The sequence below is a fragment of the Nilaparvata lugens genome, chromosome 3 (assembly GCF_014356525.2).
Source record: "Nilaparvata lugens isolate BPH chromosome 3, ASM1435652v1, whole genome shotgun sequence".
NCBI lineage: Eukaryota > Metazoa > Arthropoda > Insecta > Hemiptera > Delphacidae > Nilaparvata > Nilaparvata lugens.
Genome location: NC_052506.1, coordinates 84,031,522 through 84,055,240, shown reverse-complemented (window position 1 = coordinate 84,055,240; position 23,719 = coordinate 84,031,522). Strand labels below are relative to the sequence as shown.

General features: G+C 33.0%; 2 protein-coding genes across 5 annotated transcripts in view; one reads left to right on the top strand and one right to left on the bottom strand.

The window, feature by feature from the left end:
* Window positions 1-79: 79 nt before the first annotated feature.
* Window positions 80-12,037, bottom strand: LOC111054479 (caspase-8). Of its 3 annotated transcripts, none has more exons than XM_039424873.1 (7): window positions 11,882-12,037; window positions 9,050-10,092; window positions 6,956-7,172; window positions 4,602-4,739; window positions 3,811-3,990; window positions 1,987-2,152; window positions 80-181 (listed from the first exon to the last, which is right to left on the bottom strand). In XM_039424873.1, the coding sequence occupies exons 2-7, from the start codon at window positions 10,079-10,081 to the stop codon at window positions 100-102; spliced, it is 1,815 nt and encodes a 604-aa protein (XP_039280807.1). In that variant the 5' UTR covers window positions 10,082-10,092; window positions 11,882-12,037; the 3' UTR covers window positions 80-99. The 3 variants fall into 3 exon arrangements, with proteins under 3 accessions (XP_039280807.1, XP_039280806.1, XP_039280808.1); XM_039424872.1 differs by having other exon boundaries at window positions 11,863-12,029; XM_039424874.1 differs by having other exon boundaries at window positions 11,969-12,029.
* Window positions 12,038-12,501: 464 nt separating this feature from the next.
* Window positions 12,502-23,719, top strand: part of LOC111054972 (transmembrane protein 198) — a 73,421-nt gene continuing 62,203 nt past the window's right edge. The window contains exon 1 of one of the 2 annotated variants that reach the window (XM_039424870.1): window positions 12,502-13,104. The gene's annotated coding sequence lies outside the window, so the exon portion shown is untranslated. The remainder of the gene's footprint in view (window positions 13,105-23,719) is intronic. The other variant, XM_039424871.1, reaches the window with a different exon arrangement.

Sequence of the window (23,719 nt, the reverse complement as noted above, 5' to 3'; positions counted from 1 at the left end):
AATTTGGAAGTACATCAAGCTTCATTTTCAACTAAATACGCATACAGAAGTGTGAATCATGTAAATAACAGATACTAGATCAATTTTTAGAAATTTATTTCAACTTATTGGTCTGTTAGTATACGTTGGAACATTGGATCTCCATGGTTGTACTAAAAACAGTTTCTTATGTAGACACGAGCTGAAAAAAATTGAAAATACATTGATTATTTTGTGACAATGGTATACAGAATATCATCTGTAAGTTGTAAACTTTGAAAAATGAGTTTGACAATAGATTTTTGTTACTAACTTTGTAGTCTATTGTTTAAATTCAAATCATATACATCTGCATCGTTTTCCGTTCTACACTACACAATCTCATCAAGATATAAATGTAGATATCAATGTTGAAAATACATTGATCATGTTGTGACATTGGTGTACAGTATATCATGCTGTAATTTTGAAATGAGTTTGACTATAGACTTTTGTTACTAAATTTTATTGTTTACTTTCAAATCATATACTTCTGTATCGTTTTCCGTTCTACACTACACAATCTCATCAAGATATCAAAAGAATATTTTGTAATTAGACTATACTCTTATAGAAGCTTGAGGATGAAACAACATTAAGCGTGCTCTATTGTTTAATTTCAAATCATATACTTCTGTATCGTTTTCCGTTCCACACTACACAATCTCATCAAGATATCAATAGGATATTTTGTAATTTGACTATACTCTTATAGAAGCTTGAGGGTAAGACAACATTAGACTGTTTTTCAGGCGATTGGCTGATTGTGTCTCGAGATAGCTTTCTGTCTAGCCAATCGGAGAGCTTCCTGTCCTGTCTATCCGACTGAAAAACGCCTCATGTGGTCTAACCTTTACTCTGAAAGAGACGGATAAAAACTTGACTAACTGACGATAAGCAGCAGCTTAGTTTTTTTATATGATTTATCGTACCCATTTTTTCAAGTCTTCAAAATCATAAACTACACTGCAAAGAAAAAATATCAAAGATTAATGAGAAAATGCATTGTGCCATATGAATAAAGTTGAGCATTTGCTTATACTTCTAAAATATGGAGCATTTGCTTCATTTTCTATGAATAAACGTGAGCGAACCCTTCTGCTCATGCTCATCAAAAAATAGTTTGAACATTTGCTCAAAAGTAAAAGCTTATACTCAAAATTGTATGAATAAACTAGAGCATTTGCACAACTGTGGAAGCAAATGCTTCAAAAAAGGTGAGTCTAGTCTAGAGCAGCTTTTCACCTTTTGCTCATAGTAAAATGGATCAACTAATTTGTCTGAGGAAGAGGAAACTATACCAGATACGATCACAACCAATAGTTGAGAACTATAAAACTCTTTTTAGATTCAACCATGATATATCACCATTATTCCTACAAAAGAATAAATACAGAAGATATAAATCTGATATAAAGGTAGCCATAACAAAATAGGAAATAGGCATTTAAGAAGATGAGAGTGTAGACATTGATGACAATTATTATAAGAAAGCTATTGATATTATAAGATTATGCTGAAGATTATTATAGAGATGACATTTTTTCACGCTATTATTTCAAAATTCTAAACTCAACCAACCTAAAACTCAATTCATAAATAGAAAACAGAGCAGACGACGCAAGCATAAGCGGTGTCTCCTACTTGCATATTTAGCGCTTACGTGAACTATAAAAACAAAGTAAGGTCCCAAAGGCTAATCAGCTGATGAAAAATCTTTAAAATGCGTGAGCATTTGCTCCAGAGTTTAGGAGCATAAGGTAAAGCTTATTAAAATATAAAAATAAGCAAATGCTTATGCTTCTACCTAATGCTCATGAGCAAAACCTTATGCCCCATGCTCATGCTCATGAGCATATGCTTTGGTTTTATTCATATGGCACAATATTATGTTTAACGCTTGAAGATTATTTAGTCAATTCAAACTATTCAGCATGTAAAATTTATATAGATATTATTATTTCTTACCTTGTTTCTGACACCTGTGTTGATGGCAATAGTACATTATCATCAATTTTGATAGGAACATACAGCTTCTTGAGATCATTATTGACTCGTGTGCATATGCTCAGAAAGTCATCGTTGTGTCCATATTTCATCAAATTATCGCATAGAATTTGAATGTATTTCGAACCTGGAAATAGCAATTTGTCATGAAAATTTTGAAATTAAAATCACTCATAATATTTTAAGCAGTAGGCCTACCCCAATTATAGTTTCCACGACTCTACCATAATATTTATTCTAAATATAAATTATTTAGAATATAAATTAAATTATTTAAATTTAATTAAAATTATTCTAATAGAACTTATTCTGAATAGAAATCAATATTTATTCTAAAGTTGTCATTTATGTAGAATCCAAGAACTCGGAACGCATTGCTGCTCACTGTATGCACACACCCTTAGTGATGGAGTGGGTTGGAAGAATTAGGCTTTCAATTCACTCATAACATAGAGAAAAGATAGCATAAGAAAATATCCCATGTTATAGGTCGTTTATGTTCCAAATTTCAAGCCGAGTTTTTGTCAACTGAAGCCGATTACTTTCGACTACTGTGTATTGTTACCGTTTTCGCCAGGTGAGAGTGTAAGAAACGACACAGTATGAGAGACTACCACATAGCTTTACGAAAAATAAATACTTGGACTATCGGCTTGAGCTAACAGTGAAATATACCGAAGAATATCTTCTAAAGCCGTGTCCACACTGAACAAATGTTCGACAAACATGTTTGTTGAAACAGTTTGGGCAAATTTTATTATGTTTGACCAACAATGTTTGTCCGTGGCCAGTGTGGATGCATCACCAATCAAAATATTTGTAAGTGAGAAGAACAGGTTTATGTTGTACAGCTGTCAACACTGAAAATGTTTGGAAAACAGTAATTTTTTTTTTTTGACAAACAATGATTGTTCAAACTTTTTAAAATGTTTGTCCCTTAGCTCCTCAACAAACATGTTTGCCGAACATGTATGTCGAACATTTTTTCAGTGTGGACATGGCTTTAGGCTATCTTTTCTCTATCCTATTATATTAAGCGAGAAATTTCTGTATATCTGTATATATTTGATTATTTATGTCCAACGGATCTCGAAAACGGCTCTAACGGTTTTCACGAAATTTGGAACATAGTAGGTTTATGATATAAAAATTCGATTGCACTAGGTCTCATCCCTGGGAAAACTCGCTGAAGAACATGAAAAGGATAATTCAGTCTTTGAAAAACATGATAATTTCGTCGTCTGTTGATAACAGAAGATTCTTGTGCCTGTGTGGGAGATCAGCTGTGTAATCAATTAGCTCGCGAGAAATCTAGAAATTTTAATTGACTCGATCAAAATAATCTGATTTGTTGACATGAGATGGTATATATCATAATATTCAAAGTTTATCATTATTTTACAGTTCTAAGTGATTAGTGAGTGTTATATTGTTATTCAATGTTGTAAACAATCTAAATTAGAACTTTTGTTTTCAAATATTTGGACTGAAAATTTGACCTGTGTATGGAACATACTGTAACCAACTTTTTGGAATATTTATAGTGTATAAATCAGAATTCGGGGAAAAAACAGATTTGGGCTGTGCCTGTTAGTCCTTCCCCATTTTAAAGAATTGAGTTTTGTTTATCAATAAGTTAATAAGGAGCGAAGCTCGGTGCACCGATATTGCTTATAAAAAGATAACATATAACGACTTGTAATCTGTTAATTTTGTTTGTGAATCTGTCTGTTATTTGAATTTTTTTCATTACTTGCTGATGAAAATTCAAAATATATGTTTTACCTTCTCTGGTATGACGGTAAGATTCATATCCACTAACTGACGAAAAGCACATCAACAAATCGTCATGGTAGGCGGTCCGAACTTTCTCCTGTTTTTTGTCCTGCTTTTCAGAACCAATCGCAGTGTACTTGGGTTGAGTAGCAACTGTTTCTGCACAGCTTCCTCCGTCAGTTTCCAAAACTGCAATCGATAAATTTTGGCCTGTTATTGTGGCTTAAATTACAAGCTTAAAATAATACTTGAAAGCTGAATGTATTTGAAACTATAGGCCTATAAAAATAATTGGTTTGGAACTCACGTAAAACTGTAGGTTTATTCGTAACAAATCATAAATAATTACAAGACTAGAAGACTTGTAGTTTCTGTGTTGCAAAAATAGAAAGTTTTTATGAAATAGATCCCAAGGATATAATAATAATAAATTTTATTTCCATTAATATACAAATGAGCAATCTAATCAATAAAATGTACACAATATTCAAAAATACAATAGCCTATATGAAATATGCTACAAATATAAATAAATTGCATTTTTTCGGAAATTAACCTACTCAACTATGGGAAACCCATGTTCTAGAGCAGGTGTCGTAGTAATACATTAAATTTAGAGTGGGGTGCAAATACATTGGGTAAGTGAGCTCACATATTGTTCGAAATTATGTTTTCTATATTATGTCTTCTACAATACAGTAATGTACTCTAATAATAAGCTTATTTTTAATTTATACAAAATTAAAATATAATTATAATAGAAACAACATTAATTGAAAATATCATTGAAAAAAAATTACCTGGGTTTGGCAAGTTTCCTTGACAGGCTTGAACAATAATGACTTTGGGTATGTTTTTTAGTTTATCATATGACCTTAGCACCGCATCAACAAGCGAACTTATAGCAATTGGTATACTGTCAACTCCGTAGATAATACCTGAAAGGAAATTAATGCCAATATTAATATCGTATGAGATTGAACAACTCTAATGATATCGCAATATTATAAAACTATACCAATATCATAATGAGGTTTCGGTTAGATTATATTTCTTGATTTCTAGAGTCTATTATTTTGGCTATACGGGTTGGTGTAGTGGTCTGGTCAACTTCTGCCTACTGTACTCTTCCTGGTCGTGGGTTCGAATCCCATCGGTAGGCATGGACGTTTGATCATCTCATGAATCACCCACGCACTCATTTCATTACGAAATTATCAAGTGTAATACAATCTTATCTCGTACATAATCTTTTCAAATTATACATTTTAGTAAATCAATTTTTCAATTTCTGTTAAAATGTGGTCTAAACAGTGGACCTAACTTAACTTCACCCAAAGATATTCATCTATATTCGGGAGAGAAATAGTGCAGGGTTGGCCTTTATTTCCTCAAACAATAATTTTTATTAAGTGAGTTATACTATAGAGTAAAGATATCATAAGAAGATATCCCATGGTACAGTTCGTTCATGTTTCAAATTTCAAGCTGATATTGTGTTAATTCAAGCCGATTATTATCGACTACCTTCTATTATTTCTGTTTTGGCCGGGTGAGAGTGTAAGAACGGCACAGTATGAGAGACTAACAGTGTCACATAGTTTCACGAAAACATTCTAGGACTGTTGGTTGTTTTAACATTGAAAATTGGAACATAGACGCACTATATCAAGGGATATCTTCTAGTGATATCTTTTTTCTATGTTTATACTGGTTCAAATGATTCAAGAATTTTATTGACCATAAAACAACATTAAAAAATGTAAGCAATAGACTTTTTCAATAATAGATAAAATATTACAAGGTAGACTATACAAACGATCAAATTTAAAATGAGTTGATTGAGTTCTACAATTTTAAAGTTTCATGAACGAGATTATGTTGATGTTAATGTTATCTTACAAGACGATTGATCATTTAATGAATCATGGACGTTTGAATCATTCATATGTATAATGAATCTCAAAGACGTTTGGTCATCTCATTCTTGACGTTCGATTATGCACTCTAGTCATAGTATAAAAGTTTAATGAATTTACCAATGTGTTACACAAGAATAATAGCCATGTCTGCTAGATATATAGAGTGAGTCATAAGTATGGGAACCCTTCAATAAATTGGAGAATGTTGTAGAAATAGTACTGTAACTTTCAGGATAAGTTATTAATCAAATACTCTACCTTTTGACATACACCTGAATTTCAACCCCTCATAACAAGAAAAAATTTCAACCATCATGGGTGACTTAGGAGTTGTAACTCGAATATTTTAAATGTAAACACCCATTGTGTGGTACATAATTTCAAATGCCTTTTTAAAATAAGAAAGATGGCATCGATAAAAATGATCTATGATACTTGTATCCAAAATGGCGGTTGATTAAAGTTTCAGTTTTAAAAGAAATGAGGGGTTGTAACTCAAACATTTTGAATGTGAACACTCATTGTGTGATACATCATTTTAAAGGCCTTCTCAAAACGAGAAAGATGACATCAATGAAAATGTTCTATGATACTTCTATCCGAAATGGCGGCTGATTTAAATTTATGAATATTATTTCTTTAAAAACTCAAACTTCAATCAGCCGCCATTTTGGATAAAAGTATCATAGAAAATTTTTATTGATGCCATCTTTCTTGTTTTAAAAAGGCATTTGAAATTATGTACCACACAATGGGTGTTTACATTTAAAATATTCGAGTTACAACTCCTAAGTCTTTCTTGTATCAGAAAAACATGGAAAATGATTAAATCAAATCAATTTATTCTCAAAATTTACAAATAATACAGTACAGTTACAGTACATTTATATACACCCTTACGTTGTGAGAGACTCACATGTAGGCTTAAGCCTGTGTTTGTGAGGGCCTGGCGTACAAGTATCATAGAACATTTTTATCGATACCATCTTTCTTGTTTTAAAAAGGCATTAAAAATGATGTACCACACAATGGGTGTTTACATTTAAAATATTCGAGTTACAACCCCTACGTCAACCCCTTATGAGGGGTTGAAATTCAGATGTACGTCAAAAGGTAGAGTATTTGATTAATAACAAACATATCCTGAAAGTTACAGTATTATATCTACAACAGTCTCCAATTTATTGAAGGGTTCCCATACTTATGACTCGCTCTGTATAAATATAGTTCACCTTGATCTCCATGTGACAGGATGACTAAGAAAAATACCGAATGGTGTTGCTTGAAATCGGTATCTATTGTGTCTTTTATACAACTGCCAATCATCGAGTGGGGCACGTCATTCTCAACAATAACTGAAACTTTGAAATGCTTGAAAGTTTCCTGCAACCTCTCAACGTCTCTTTCAGTGCCATGTCGGTCCACTAGTAAGTTCTCGCTTACAACTCTCTGGAACCAATACAAAACAAATAGAATTGGAAAAAAGTGGAAAATAAACTGCAAACCCAATACAAATTACAACAGAAAAAACAACAAATTCAAAGGAATGTAAATAAAAAAACGTTCTTTTTCTCGAGGTCTTTCAAAACACAGAAACACATTAAAATTAGCGTTTAGAATTGCTAGTGGTTAAAATTGAAAATCTGTCTGATTCCACAATTTTTTATTGATATAAAATTGACGGCTATACAAAGCGATCTAAAAAATAAATAATCTACAGTGAAAATAATCACCTAAACATTCGCGATATAAGGCCCACCGCAAAGTGGACCCACGCTAATCCACGAAAAGCAACCCACGCTGTGGGATGTTTTGTAAACCATTGCTAGGCTTTTCCAGACATCTGTGTAATACATGCAATGAATAATCCACTTGTCAGCTGATTGATTATGAATAATTCTATAGCAATGAATAAATTTCATTTTCAATGGTTTATAAAACATCCCACGGCGTGGGTTGCTTTTCGTGGATTAACGTGGGTCCACTTTGCGGCGGGCCTAAGGCTTGTTAAGATAGTGTTATCAAGTTTTTCCACATCAATTAATATTAACTTTTATATCAAATTTTAATTGATATTAACGTCATCATTATTACTGAAAACTTATAGATTTTATCATAGTATTGAATATTTAATGTAGTGCTATGGTTCTATAGAATAGGTGCTTCAAAAGATTCAAATTTATTGTAGGGATTATTAGAGTCAAAACTTGGTGGAGCGGCGAGATAAAGTGTTTCAGAGAAGGTTAGCTGAAAGTGTTTGAATAATGTATGTATATCTCCTATGCATGTTTAATAAATGAAAAATCTGGTGTGGCGCACTAACACAACTTTTCTTGCCGTTATGAAAATTGATTACCTGACGCTAGTGTTCTCGCGCATCTCGAGTCTACTATTCAAAAATCTGAGCCAGCTGGTGACAGGACAATAATAAATTTAATAGAATCAACAGGTGCCAACAGTTTGCAATATTGAATAATCAATCATATTTTCTCGAATTTCGAACTTATTTTCAATTTTAGGTGAAAATTACTACTGAACATTAATTGTAGAGATTTTCATGCTCGATATTTTCCATCTGAGATTTTTTGTTTAAATTGTATCTGAAGCCTGATAATTGGGAATCTAAAATCGAACTTTGCATAGATGGGACGGAGTTCCTGAAATTTTTACAGATATGGGACTTGTGGCAGTTGATAGAGCTTATCGATGACTATTTTAGTGGCAGTTGATAGAGCTTAGCAATGACTATTCTAGGTATAAATTTGATTAAAATCGTTGGAGCCGTTTTCGAGAAAATCGCAAAAAACCCTGTTTGTGACAACATTTTCGCCATTTTAGCCGCGATCTTGAATTGCATTTGATTGAAATTGTTCGTGTCGGATCCTTATATTGTAAGGACCTTACGTTCCAAATTTCAAGTCATTCCGTTAATTGGGAGATGAGATATCGTGTACACGGACATACATACACACACACACAAATACAGATCAATACAAAAAACACTTTTTTGGACTCAGGGTACCTTGAAACGTATAGAAATTTACAATTAATTTGTAAACCTTAATTTTTTTCGGAAAGCAATACTTTCCTTACCTATGGTAATAGGGCAGGGAAAGTAATAATGCATGTTTGAAATGTATCTCTACTTTCTCCTACCTTCGCAGCATCATCATGTACTGTCACATTTTAATGTAATAGTATGCACTACTTAAAAACTCTCAGCTACCTTCGCTGCTGCACTCTACCTATGTTTCGACTCTCAGCTCAATGACGAATCCAACTTTTAAAAACGATTTCAAGATTATTAACTTATTAGATAGACTCACCTGATATTTAGGATCTCTCTCTCTTAATCTTGTGAAATTCTTCTGGTTGATTATCAGACAAATGCCTAGATCCTCGGGATTGCCAATTTTGTAAAAGCTCAATTCAGAATCGTCATGAGCAACAGCTATCCTTTCTGCGTTTCCTAATCTTCCAAATTCCTCTTTGCCCATTTCATCTATACTGGAAGAGTCTTTAGTGTATGGCTTATTATATCCAGGAGAAGACTCGCTCAAGTTTTCATTTGTTTTACAATGTTCACTTAAATTCTCATGTTCCGATAAATAATTTTCAAATATATGTTTCAATTTGAGCAAGTTTGCTTTTTCAAGTAAATTTATGAAAAACTTCAAGTCTGGATGATCGTCAAATCTGACCAATGTTTCCGATGACAGATAAATGAGCAGAAACTCAAAGTAGTTCTTATTTATAAATGAATCTTGGAACAATATATCATTCGAATTTTCACCATCCTTTTCTAGACACTCATAGAGGGACAAAATTTCCGAGATTGGAGAGTTTGATAACTCAATGTAGAGTTTCTTTTTTAGTAGTGGAATGCATATGGCGAACTCAGTATCATCCGGTAAGAAGTGCTCCATAACATCTATTTTCTTGTAGCCCAGTTTTGAGAGTATATCGAAGCACTCAATAATCCCTAGAGCTTCAACAATTTTCATCCGCCAGTTCTTTGGATTAGATAAGCACCAATCCAAAAGAAGACTGTAGTTCACACTTTCTAAACTATCAAGGTTTGCTGATTTGATTTTGATGAATTGAGCGATGCGCTGAAAAATATACTTGGAATGTTGTTCTTCACTGACAAGAAACAACAGAGACACAATATCGTTAAAGTCCATGTCTTTCTCCACAAGTTCTATGACATCCAAGGTGATATTTTCTGTCAGTTTTTCCTGACTGAAACGGATTGAACAATAATTTTCCTGCGATTTTCCTCCATGTGAAGGGTAGTCCATCTGTTTTCCACTTGGATCTTGTAGATGAGTACTGCTTATTTCATTGTGTGGATCCATCTCACCATAATCTAAAAAATTGTTACAGTATTTTAAAGTAGAAAAGAAAAAAATTATTATTTTCTATATTTTTCGACAGTGCTGGCGTATCTTTACTGTAGCCTCAATTCCCACAACACAAAGATCCTCTAAATAATATGAGATAGCATTATTCCTTTTCAATGTAACTATAGTAAATTGTCAATATAAACTAATGTAGGCTATTTTATAAGAACTGAATAGTTTTAATTGAAGCGCATTTTATCAATACTTTTTTTAATAATAACTTTTCCAATAAAATTCTAGACTATGCCAAGTAGCATTTGTCATGGTTTCTATCTAATGGTGGATAAATATTTCAAAATTCTCATATAAAAATTAATCACATTATTCTTCTCAAAAAAACTTGTTTAAAATTGCTATGTTTGAACAACTTCAATCTTCTCTAATAATAATAATAATAATATCGAGTGACCTGGCTGGCTCAGGTCTGGTGTCAGAGTTTTCAGGTCGCAACTGATCAATTTCAGGGCCTCTGACATGACCTAACGACTGCTTGCTAGGCAGCCGGGACCGACAGCTTAACGTGTCCATCCGAAACATGGGAGTGGCCCGAGATAAATATCTTGCCCGGGCCGGGATTATCTTCTCTAATGAAAACATAGCTTTTTTGCCACTGATTCAGTAGCTTCATCAGACTCTCTCTTTATTTGTGCAAGGCTACCAACTGTCACTGTTTCATTATGATCTCTCTTGACTTCTTTTAGAATTTTATGTGTCACTTCTTCAATATCTTCATTAGGCTCTCTCTTAATCTCTGTGGGAATTGCAGGTGTCACATCTGTATTGTAGGGGGTTCTCTCAACTTCAGCGGGAATTTCGGAAGTTACTTTTTCAACAGCTTTATCGGGTTCTCTATTGACTTCATCATTGAGCGCCACATTTTCCACAGAATTATATGGTTCCACCTTTATTTGCATGGGATCCTCGGATTCAAAAGCTTCAATTTGTTCCTCCTTCACCCAAGAAATCTTGCAATCGGCACTTTTGTCAATATTTGCTGACGTGTCAGTTTTACCGTTGAGATAAGACAGAAGGTCTTTTCTGCCAGGGCGACGGACAGCCTGGATATTTTCCACTCTTGCTAATCACATGTACTCGGGATGAAAGAGTGCAGCATTTTTGAGAAAAAAGACCAAGCATTCCAAAATGTAGTACTCTTTTGGAACTCGATCCTTGCTAGGTCTTCTCATGTAAAGTAATTGGTCTTGACATTTTTTGGCCAAGAACATTCATCAAAAATTATCTTATTATCACGCTCAATGATATTCTTCTTGTTGACATTATATTCTCTTAACAAGTTTAGATGATCTGTCATTGTAATGGAAAGCAAGCTGTCTTTTTGAATACCTAAATAAGTTTTTTAAAAGTATCACAAGTTTCCCCTGAAAATATAGGCATGTACTTTTCTATAGTACTGTATCGTGCAGTTCCTTAAAGTTTAAAAATTATAACATAAATAATATAGTCCTAATAAAAAAAATCAATTGAGTGCCGTACGGTACGGTTTTTTACTGGAATACTCTTTGGATTCAGGTATCAATTTTTCAAAATTCAGAATTATTATTCCATAGTAACCTAATTTATCCAAGCATAATGCAATTCTCTCCTCAAGAGTAATGCCTTTTTAATTTTTGTTACTGAAAATATGATGCGTACTTTATTCAATAATAAAAAACTTTGGTTTTCCTTGTCACTTCCACTCTACTAGTTTAAATAAATAATATGAAACTCAAACTTACTAAAAGCATTAGTACTTACTAATAAATCTAGTTTCATAATACAATCGTTAAACTTATTCCATTTTTAAAGTACACCATGCTACTTATAATAAAATTGAAAACAAACCACTTTTTGTATGATTATATTTATTGTGATAAGAGCAAATACACAGACGACAGACAAGAAGAAAGTGAGGTTATTTCGTAGTTGATATGAAATATCGATACCATTTCTATGCAACAAGAATGTCAAAATTTTGGTTATCGATATTTCTTGTCTCGAACTGCAATTACTTTGATGATTTGTTCAATATTGAATAATTATTCATATCGGAATACTATTATTCATATACGGAGTTCAAGATATTATTTCTAACCCCGATGTTATAAAATTTTCAAAACTTGTTTTTCTGAGGTTTTCAAAGTTTTTGATATCGGATACAATCTCTATGAGCCAATCGATATATCGATAGTTACACTCCGATATATCTAATTGTAGTGGTCGATTCTAATGCTGATTTGGGTATCGATAGGTTGTCGATTGTCGAAGCTCAACATCGAAATGATTAATATTTTTCAATCGATCGCTCAGCATCCGATCCACATCTTAAATCGATATCACTTGTAAATCAAAACTATAAAAATCGAAAAGAACTTGGAAATTAATAATTAAATTTAATAATAATTATAAATGGTAAAGTTTTGTCCACAATTATTGTAAGTTGAAATTAAGTTTTTTATTCAGTTTTGAACATGACCGTATGCCACACCGATAGTCGATCAAAATCAAAATCTTGTCGATCAGTCAAGTCCCGACTCTCGATTCACTTCACAGTCGGTGCTTTGCTTTTGAGGTTGAGTTGAGTGTTGATTCAGTTGCAGTTCTCAGTTCTTGGTTGTTGGTGGTCGAGTGGTTGAATCAAATCGAGTTACATTTTATCGGGTTTGGAATCGGCTTCTCTGCTCAGCTCAGAATTTAGAATAGTCCGCAGTCCAACTCCGAACCGAAGCCCGAACAGTGTTTAGTGCAGAGTGAAGTTACAGTGTTGTGTTCAATGTAGAGGTAGGTCAAAAGTGTGTTCAATGATCAATATTGTTGCTGGATCAGTTTCCAAATTCATGTTATTTGTTCTTGTTTGAGCAGTCTGTGGAACAAATTAAGAGATGTTTTACTTTATTGACAAAATTACAATTGAAACGGACTGGTCTGAAGTTGTTGATTACTCATCGCAAGCTGGCATAGTTCTATGCAAATAAGAAAACGTGAGTATGAGTACGGTACCATTTATACGGTACACTATTGTTAAATATCAATATTATCAATCAATTTTTTGTCAACTATGTATTTTCAGGATTTTCATTGTTGAATAAGGTTATCTGGGACTCCCAGAATGCAATCATTCATTATCAGCTGTTTTATGATAAGTGAGAGTGAAAAACTCCGGCATTCACAATAATATTATATTATAATAGTTATTACAATGTTGGAGTAAAACAGAACCTACTGTATTATTGTATTGTGTCTGTTGATACATTTATAAACTTCTATTTATGTATAAGTTGATTATATTCTACAATACTGTAGCCTACCTCAATTTACAAATATATTTCCAGTAATAAATAATGTTACGGTACCAATCAGATTCACGGTGTGCCTGATGATAGGAATATTATAAAATATTTAGAAATGAAAAAACATGCTATTAAAAATAAGTTTATTTTTGTATAACCCTTAGGACTTAGAGTTACCGTATGTAATTTATAGTAATAGGCAAGTTCAAAAAGTCATATCACCATCAGATGAAAGTTGTCACATCCTATGCAACTGTGCTACAATTTTCCTTCTCATCCTCTATCAATTTATGATTTTAATGTAAATTTTATAGAGATTTCGTTGACATGCAAAAATATAAAATACAATATTTTTGTGAAGAGACTGGCAAATTTTTCATTAGAAAAAATATAAATGTTAGTGCTGCGTTTTTTGTCGGTAAAAACGGTCATCTTGAATACTCAGAATCGTTGCCAAGGACTGGGATATTCAGATATGTAGTTGGTATCAAAAATTTTCCTATATCATAAGGTAAAAAAAGGTAAAGGTATAAAAATAAAGGTAAAAATAACCTGCATAACCTCCATGTTGTATAGGTCCCCAAAATAGAGGTTACTCAATCACCTTCCCAGGTGAGTAGAGTGACCTTTCCTGGAGTTTGTTTTTCACGGTTGATTGATTGATTATTTGCTTTTATTAGGGCGTAGTTAGGACACCAGGTCCTCTCTGCCACACAACCCTAAAAAAGCTAATTGTATAGAATCTTGAGTTCTGTTTGTCTTAATAGTATTGTTCTTAGGGAAGGCTGTTAAAAAAACGAATTAGCGTTTGTTGTTAAGATGCTGCAAGTCTGCTTTCTGGGTATCTCCACTCCAGTTTGGCAGCATAGTGTATAGTGTGTATCCTGATTTTACTTCATGTAATTACATCAGTAAGAACGGTACATACTGACTGTACATTGTGAGAATCCACTGAAAAGTAGCAGGTAGTGATCACTATTTCTTAGGACTCTATCCTCAGAGAAACAGCAAAACTGACGACCACGGCTGTAAAGGCTTCCAGTGGGATCACTACAAGTATACAAGTATATTGTATACAAGTAAGTAAGTATACAAACGTTGACAGCTGATGCGGGATTAGAAGTGAGCAATTTTAATAGATTATGTGGCTCTGTAAAAGCAAGTGATAGGCTGTTGTGTTGAAAAATTTGTCCCAATTTTCCAAGGGGATAAAGGCTATAACATAATATTGACAGGTTCCAACATTTCATCCAGAATAGTAGCAGATTCACTGGTTCTGATGTTGCTGTTTACCTCTTCAATGAGTAGGTCTAAACTAGAATGCTTGTTTTATCCTTATCACTTAAATTTGTTACTAACCACAACTTAGCTTCTTCAATGAGCTTGGCAAACTCTTCCCTTGACTGTCCCACATGGAAATGACTCGTGTCGTCTATTGTACTGTACCCTAACTGCTTGTAAAGTAGTTCATAAGCAGTATGAACAACAGGGTGGCTGGAACTGATCCTTGAGTTACTCCATGCATCACACCAATTTTGATGTGGCGCCAGAAGCGGAATTAAACTTACTTGATACCTGTTGTCTTGGTCCTTGAATGGGTACATCCTGACAGACTGCGTCAGTGACAATTTCATTTCGGTCGTTGGCTGCTAGGACCGCTGGCGGGGAAAAGCGGCTCATCCTCCAACTCTGACAGAGCATAGATGGGTCGCTCCTTTTATACCTAGATTGCATCCTTTACCCATAATATGGGATCGATGGCGTCAAAAACATATAATACACGAAACAAACATACATAAGGCTTGTTTAGCAAGACAGTTTCCTCCTTATCAATGACCTGAAGCTGGTGAATATTTGTCGCCCCTAGGTTACATACAATTTGCCGCCCTACCTAATCGCCCCCTCCAAACATGTAGGTGTTTGGGTTTACCTACCTATAGTGAGATTCCCCTTATAAAGTTAGCACCTGATTTGCTATCAATGTCTGCAATTATTAGACAAAGCACATAACTCAATCCTTTTCTAGCTCCGCACTTTTCCAACTGTTTTTCCAAGGATGAATTTATCCTTTTAATGCCCTTCAGCGAGTTATCCCAGGATTGAGACCAAGTGCAATCGAATTTTTACTTTCCTTGCCCTATTACCATAGGTAAGGAACTAAGTATTGCTTTCCGAAAAAAATTAAGGTACCCCAATTTCTAAATTTCTATACGTTTCAAGGTCCCCTGAGTCCAAAAAAGTGTTTTTTGGGTATTGGTCTGTATGTGTGTGTGTGTGTATGAGTGTATGTGCGTTTGTGTACACGATATCTCATCTCCCAATAAACGGAATGACTTGAAATTTGGAACTTAAGGTCCTTACACTATAAGGATCCGACACGAACAATTTCGATCAAATGCAATTCAAGATGGCGGCTGAAATATCGAAAATGTTGTCAAAAACAGGGGTTTTCGCGATTTTCTCGAAAACGGCTCCAACGATTTTGATCAAATTAATACCTAGGAAAGTCATTGATAAGCTCTATCAACTGCCACAAGTCTCATATCTGTAAAAATTTCAGGATCTCCGCCTCATTTATGCAAAGTTTGATTTTAGATTCTCAATTATCAGGCTTCAGATACAATTAAAACAAAAAATTTCAAGTGGAAAAGATTGAGCATAAAAATCTCTACAATTAATGTTCAGTAGCATTTTCACCTAAAATTGAAAATAAGCTCGAAATTAGAGAAAATAAGATTATTCAATAATTGCAAACTGTTGATTCTATTAAATCATTCACTATGAAGAGATAGCAGACTTCGTGTGTCTGCAGCGCTATTGTCCTGTCACCAGCTGGCTCAGATATTAGAAAAGTAGACTTGAGATGCGCGGGAACACTAGCGTCAGTTGATCAATTTTCATAACGGCAAGGAAAGTTATGTGAGTGCACCACACCAGATTTTTATATAATAAACCTACTTTGTTCCAAATTTCGTGAGAATCGTTAGAGCCGTTTTCGAGATCCGGTGACATACAGACATAAATAAAACAGAAATTGCTCGTTTAATAGTATCTATAGGATGTAGGCTATATTCGAAATATACGGTAGCTAAGATAGAAGTAACGAGACAAGATTTTTATAAAGATTTAAGTTGATTTTTTTTTAAATACCTCACCTTTACTGTAATTTCTAATTACAGATTAATTAGAAGATATTCCACATTGTTCAACTGTCACTCTACTCTTGATTCTGGAATAAACTTCTTTTTTATCCTAGAATGTTGGTTTCACCTGTATGTATACAATTTAACCAATTACTAAGTCGGAACTCAGCCATCTGTTAGTACAGGGTTCTTCAATTCACTGGTGGAGTTGATAATTATTGTGGCATGAAATCAAGCAGATGGTAATTTCCCCTTGCTGAAAGCACCTGCGCACAGTGCGGTCCATGTTATAATGACAGTGTTTAATCAACATTAGTGTTGCTATCCTTGTCTATCTGCAGATAAAGCAGATAGCGCTATCCTTTTCCAGCTCAGAACATTATTTAACAATGTAGAAATATAATCTAGCAAGGCAGAGAATCAGCAACACTGTTATCCTATCTTTTTCCACTGCCATTACAACGTGGACCTCACTATGGAGTCGGAATGTTTTTTCCAACTACATAGGTCGTACTACATATGTTTTTTCCAACTTTTAAAGTAGGTTTTGTAGCCTACTGTTTATTTGAATTTTTTGAGAAATGTCGACAATTTTCTGAATAAACTAGTAGACAAAATAGTATTAAACTATTTTCTCTGGTTTATCTTCTATTATAAGTTGAATATTGAACTTTTTAGACATGTAAAATTTTAATAGAATACAAAAAAACTTCATGAAACAGAATATTTCTTATTCTTCCATAAAAATATTCCGTGTTTATTTACATACATTCTTATCAAAACTATTCAACATTAGGCCTAATTTAATCTTTATTATAATCTCAGAGTAGACTGCATCTCTGTAACTCTTGTTTCGTTCGTGCATTCCAAGTTATGAAGCCAGACACAACTACTGTTCCTTCTTTCTTTTCAATATTCTTCTTTACTTTGTTATGTAGAATAAGTTGGAATTAATAAGCACACTTCAACAATACGATCTTCTTTATTCAACACATAACAAAATATTGTTATGCAATAAATTATTCCAATTATTTCTTTATTCTTTCACGTTATAAAGTCAGTGGAAATGATAAGAAGGCATTGTTGCCACTTTCTCTTTTCCCCCGCCTTTTAAAGTAGATAGATATAGTAGATTCAAGCTACCACGGCAAATCTCATCTGATACTGTCTGTTGATTCTCGTTAATAATGATCAAAAATATATTTTATTCACCACGAAAATATATAAATTCTCATGATTTGATAATAAAACATTTTCATAATTGACAATATTGAGATTAAATATTTATATTGATCTTATTAATCTATTTTTCCATAGCTTATAAACGATTTGGCAACGATGCGGAATTGGAAAAGGATGGATCTATCAGCTTTGTCTCATGACAGGCAAGGATAGCATGTCATTGATATCAGATGTTGACTTTACAACCGGATACTTGAAGAATCTCACTATAGATTCTTTAAATGTACATTTTCAAATTGCTACATCTTTTATTTATAAGATAACTTCATAGTACCCTTTTTGAAAAGTGTTTAATATAAAATAACAATTTAATATGTGTTTTAATCTGTTATTTTATATTTAAAACTTTTAAAAAAAGGTCTTACTATAGATCCTTTAAATATTTCTCCAGATATCAGTTTTATTAAAACATTAATGTATGTAAATATTCACACAAAGGCTCAACTCACACTTAAGCGACTCAGGTCGAGAAGAGACTCGACTCTAGTCGAGAGCATGTGTTTTCAAATGGTGACAGTCGCGGAGACTAGAATCGACTGGTCTGAGTGTCACCATTCGGAAACACATGCTTTCGACTAGAGTCGAGTCTCTTCCCGACCTGAGTCTTGTAAGTGTGAGTTGAGCCTTACACTACACGTGTATAGTACCGTGAACAGTGTAGGCTAATAGGTTCATGTTTGTAGTGTGAGAGAGCGCACTCATAAGCTGTATTTGAAGCCTTTAAATTTTCATGAAACCTGGCTTTGAGAGAATTTTGGAAACTGAAAAGAACTGACATTCAACACCTTTGCCAACATCAATACAGCTGCACTACCTCGTTTGCATACTACCTTTTCAGGTGGCATTCTTTTTCATCAGCTCTAAAGACTACTTCACGCCTTGCCTGTCGTCTGTTATGCAATAGTCAAAGCGCGCCAGAAAATAGGTCAAGTTGACTTATATTCGCCGTCTTTTCAATACAACACCCCACCTACTACATGGTATATTTGTATGTATATTGTGTATATATGTATGTCGCCGCCGCGAATCTATTCCACTGATGCTGTGTGAATGTATCATAGGGTGGGAGGGGTTGAGGTATCGTTGCACTCTTCAAATTTGTCTCATCTGTATATATACTCATAATATATACATTTGTTCTCACAATAGAAATATATAGTTCCATCTGTATTTGTTCTTTTCGGTGTTAGAAGTCAGAATCAAAATGTGATTGCTCTTTTTGTGCTTGGTGCATTTATTTATAAGTATATAGCCTATCTATATATATATATATAGTTGTCAGTGTGCTAGGTGCAGTTTTGTTTGTTTTGTGTTGTGTTTTGTGCATATATAGCCAACCTACCTCTATTTCCCTACTCTAATTTGATTACTCCTGTGCACAGTCCTTGTTTAATTTCAGGTAGTAGTCATGCTCAAAGACATAAATGCATTACCTGCTTCTGTGTTATTTAATTGATAATTGTGAAATGTCGGGGATCGAGATATTGGTCAGAAGTTTATGTACATGAACATAACAATTTGAAGCATACGTTCTCCACTCCCCAGCGAAAATTCCGTTTATTGACATAAAATTAAATACAGTTATCACTTGATTATGTATGTTTAGGCTGTACAATAATTTCTGAAAAACTACAAAGTATTAATGCAATAATCCGTGTTATCGAATAGGCACGTTAAACTGTCGGTCCCGTCTGAAGTATGACAGTCGTAAGGCCCATTGACGGCCCACCAATAAAAGCCATACAAATTTACTTTTAATGCAATAATTTTATGAAATTAATATGGTATACTGATAAATTCAACAAATAAATTGTACTATACAAAACTAAATAAATACTTTTTGTGCCGGTTGCACAAAGGAGGAGCTCTGTAGCTACATTTGGGTTCTCAGTCTCCAGATAAGCCTCATATAGCTGTTTCAATTCACTACTCCATCCAGGGATGTACTCTTTTCCGTGATTAATTCTTTGAGAACCAATCAGAGAAGCCGTCTTTTCAAAAACGCTTTCTCTGATTGGCTCTCATAAAGTTAATCACGGTTAAAATTTAACCGGCTTTTGTGCAACTGGGCCATAGAATCATATTTCAACCGGAACTGAAATTGAAATTTATTTATTTAAATTATTTACAATTTATTCAAAAGAAACAATTCTCACATACAGCAAAAACAAACAATCTACTATTGAGTACATAAGCAACGACCATCAATAATACTTTTTAACAGCATTGTATACCATAGCTTCCAAGCCATAATTGATAATGTTCATTAATTTAAAAAAAAACTCCAAGTACCCTTTTTCAACTTTATTTCATTTCTTACAACATATTCCACTTTTAATGACATTAGCCTAAAACTTGAAAATGACATTAAAATTCGAAACATACTGTGAGAAATATAATAATGTTAGAAAAAGGGTACCCACTTTGATTTTCAATCTTTATGTAAATATGAGTAGCCCTTAACCAAGAAAGTAGATATTCATTAATTTCATAAATATACAGAGTGTTTCAGAAGCAGTGTCGAACATTTTAAGGTATTGTTCCTTGATGATAGCAAACTACAAATGTCGTATTTGAAGTGTCCAAAACTCAGCAGTTATCCTTGTAGCTGCCATTTTGTTTTTTTCACTTAGGAATTTTTATCTCAAGAACGAAATGTTGTATTGATCTGAAATTTGTCATGAATATTTATGTTATAAATTCTCAACTTTAATAAATAAAAATCTTTGATTTATATTCCCAAAATGGCGGCCATTTTAAGGTTTTTATGGCAAATTTCACGAAAACTGTTCACTTTACAGAAAATTATAAGAGACAAAAAAGTTAGCAAATTTTATCAAGATTTCAAGGATACCTTATTTATAAAGATCGGTCAAAGAATAACAGAGAAATTAATTCTTTTCAAATACGACATTTGTAGTCTGCTATCATCCAGGAACAATACCCTAAAATGTTCGACACTACTTCTGAATCACCCTGTATAGAATTGAATTGTTTGCTCTTAATTTTCAAGTTAGTGGTAAAACATAATGATAATTTATTGTTGTTGCAAACTTGCTGTATGTATGAAGAATAATTCTATAGTCTGATTTTCATGGTAATATAGGCGTATTTATATTATGTATTAAATTTTATACAAATATTTGTTGTTCCTCATCAATTACCAGTAGGTATAAAAGTTATACAATTTGATGTTGAAATTATAGAAAGGTAGACGTGGGATACAGAATAGACAATTTTAGTCCTGGCAAAAAGCTGTTGTTAGGCTTTTGTCAGGCCGTGTTGCAATATAATAGCTTGATCCTATCAATTGACATCAATTTGAACGAATTCACAGTAGTAAAGTGTAGTTGAGTTTTTTTTACTTGGAACTGATGTCACCAATTTGTTTGCTCCCTACACCTAGGTTATCTATTTCAACTAGGATTGAGTAATCTATGAAATGTTTGACAAAATTTGAAATAAATGTTGTCAGTAATCAAATCGCTGCCCACTCATTTTTTATATAGCTTGGTTAAATTTGTTATAAAAATTCCTAGTAATATTTCAATAAAAACATTAATGCATAGATACATACATTAGGTCTCAGTCTAGAATGGTTGGTAAAGCACTATAATTTATAAAAGGTTGGTCACCGTTTATGTGTCTATGTATTCAAAATTCAATGTATCTGTTTTGTAACGAAATATTAAATTGTTCAAGTTAATAATGAACATCAAAGTTATCACCTATGATTGTCAAATTTTCGTTTGCAAATCATGTACTTCATGACGATAGTAGGAAAATGCAACAAATTTAAAACATTTTCAACAAGAATTGAAACGGTTTTAATTGATTTTATCTCAACCCCAACTTATAATTATTATGTCATCAGTTGTCCTTTCCTGAAAAGATGAAATAAGAAACAAATAGAATAAAATTGTTGTATCAAAACAAGTTGAAGGTTACATGAACAATGAACCTGGGAAAATGTTAAATTGAAGTGTGAGCAGAGTGTAATTTCATTCTTTAATCTACATTCTATACTCTGAGTCTCTGACTGTGAGTCCTTGTTGTAGGATCGGAAAAAATTGTTAATTTTCCACCAGTATTGATTTGCGAAATTCTGAAACTTGATAGCAAATTATAGTCGAGATCAGTATAGAATGTAATTTCATTCTTTAATCTACATTCTATACTCTGAGTCTCTGACTGTGAGTCCTTGTTGTAGGAACGGAAAAACTTGTTACTTTTTTCACCAGTATTGATTTGCGAAATTCTGAAACTTTATAGCAAATTATAGTCGAGATCAGTGTGCTATTTCATGATTATTGTTGATTGGATTCCTGTTGAAAAAGGCGTAGACATTGAAGAATATTGTTGAAGTTTCTCTGTTGTTAGTGTTCACGTAGTAAATGTTTCCAATCAATTAACAAAATATTATTTTACACAACAAGTGTGAGTTGGGAAAGACATTTAATGAATAAGTTGATGAAGTGAATAAGTTCACGTTGTAATTGTTTCAAATCAATTAACAACATATTTACACAACTAGTGTGAGTTGGAAAAGAATTGTTGAACAAGTTGATGACCTCTGTGTATCGACCTCTTGGTCTGTGTATCGACATCTGTGGTCTGGTAGCAGAAGAAATTTGATATTGAAGTTCTCAATCCATGGCTGACTGCGATTGTGGTGAATAGTTTTGGTTGTAACTTAACATGTAATTGTTGACAATGATGTAAACCAACACTAGAGTAGCTTAATTCGGAAGAATAAAAACGATTTCTCTGTAATTTATTCATATAATAGAATAGAAGAATAGATTTATCCGATAAATCTGAAGAATTGTTATATCTATTGGTAATTTATCTAATTAGGTATTCATTTATAATATTCCTTTATTAAAGTACCTTCTTTGCCACGTTTGTTTATTAGGTGACTCTTCAGATTTGCAAGCTCTCATTCTATTCCTTATTCATTTATTGAGCAAGGCAAAAAATGCAATAACTTATTCAGGATATATGAAATAGGCAATCGCTTAAAACTTCTTTTACTTCAACACTTGATATTCTTTTACTTGAACACTTGAAGTAAATAAGTAAAACTTCTTTTACCTCAACACTTGACACTAAACTTCTTTTTCTCCAACATCTTCATATTCATTGTGATGTTTTCAACATTGTGAAGTTGGAGGAACATGCCTTTACTTGCACTTCAAATTTCCTAGCTAACCAACTCTGTGAATACATTGAATCCTTAAATAGCTTACTTAATTAAAATTCAATAATATTATTGGTGGTTTCAATTTACCTGAAATTAGCCCTGACACTTATGATCACTCTTCTGGATCATGTGAAGCAAAATTTCTTTGTCGTTTTATGTCATTCTATGATCTAATCTTTTGCAATTTAGTGCGAAATGAGCTCGGTAGAACATTGGATATTCTTTTGATCAACTCACCATTTATTTATTGATGTTTTTTCAGTTATCGTATTTCATAATTTGACACCTATCCCACAGGATCGTTAGTTTGATATCGATAGTTTCAGATCGATAGTTTGTAATCCCACAGGATCGAACTCCCCATTAAGGCTGTGCAAAGGCTAAGAATAAACTCTCCACTGGTGATATTTTTCAAAGTTTTACGATTTGTATACTATCAAGCTATTAAAATGAAATAGTTTTCTCAGGAAAACATTTTTCTCTGTTATTACTTTTTGAGATATGAGCGCCTAAAGTTTAAATTTTTGGGACAGAACATTTCAAACTTGGTAAGAGCTAAATCCATGAAATCCAGAGGATGAATTCTTCACAGTATTGTAGATTGGATGAAACAAACATTTTCTAAAAATATAAATTTTTGAAAAGATAACCAAAGTTATTTTTAGTCATTTTAAATTGAATGACTTTCTCAAAAATTTTTGTTTTATTCAATCAAATA

Excerpts from the sequence above, each read along its gene's own strand:
- LOC111054479 (XM_039424872.1), bottom strand. The coding sequence starts at position 11,899 with ATGAAACTAGATTTATTAGTAAGTACTAATGCTTTTA. Across the intron at positions 7,173-9,049 it reads AGAGAGATCCTAAATATCAG|AGAGTTGTAAGCGAGAACTT; the intron begins GTGAGTCTATCT and ends TATTGGTTCCAG. Across the intron at positions 3,991-4,601 it reads AGGAAACTTGCCAAACCCAG|TTTTGGAAACTGACGGAGGA; the intron begins GTAATTTTTTTT and ends TATCGATTGCAG.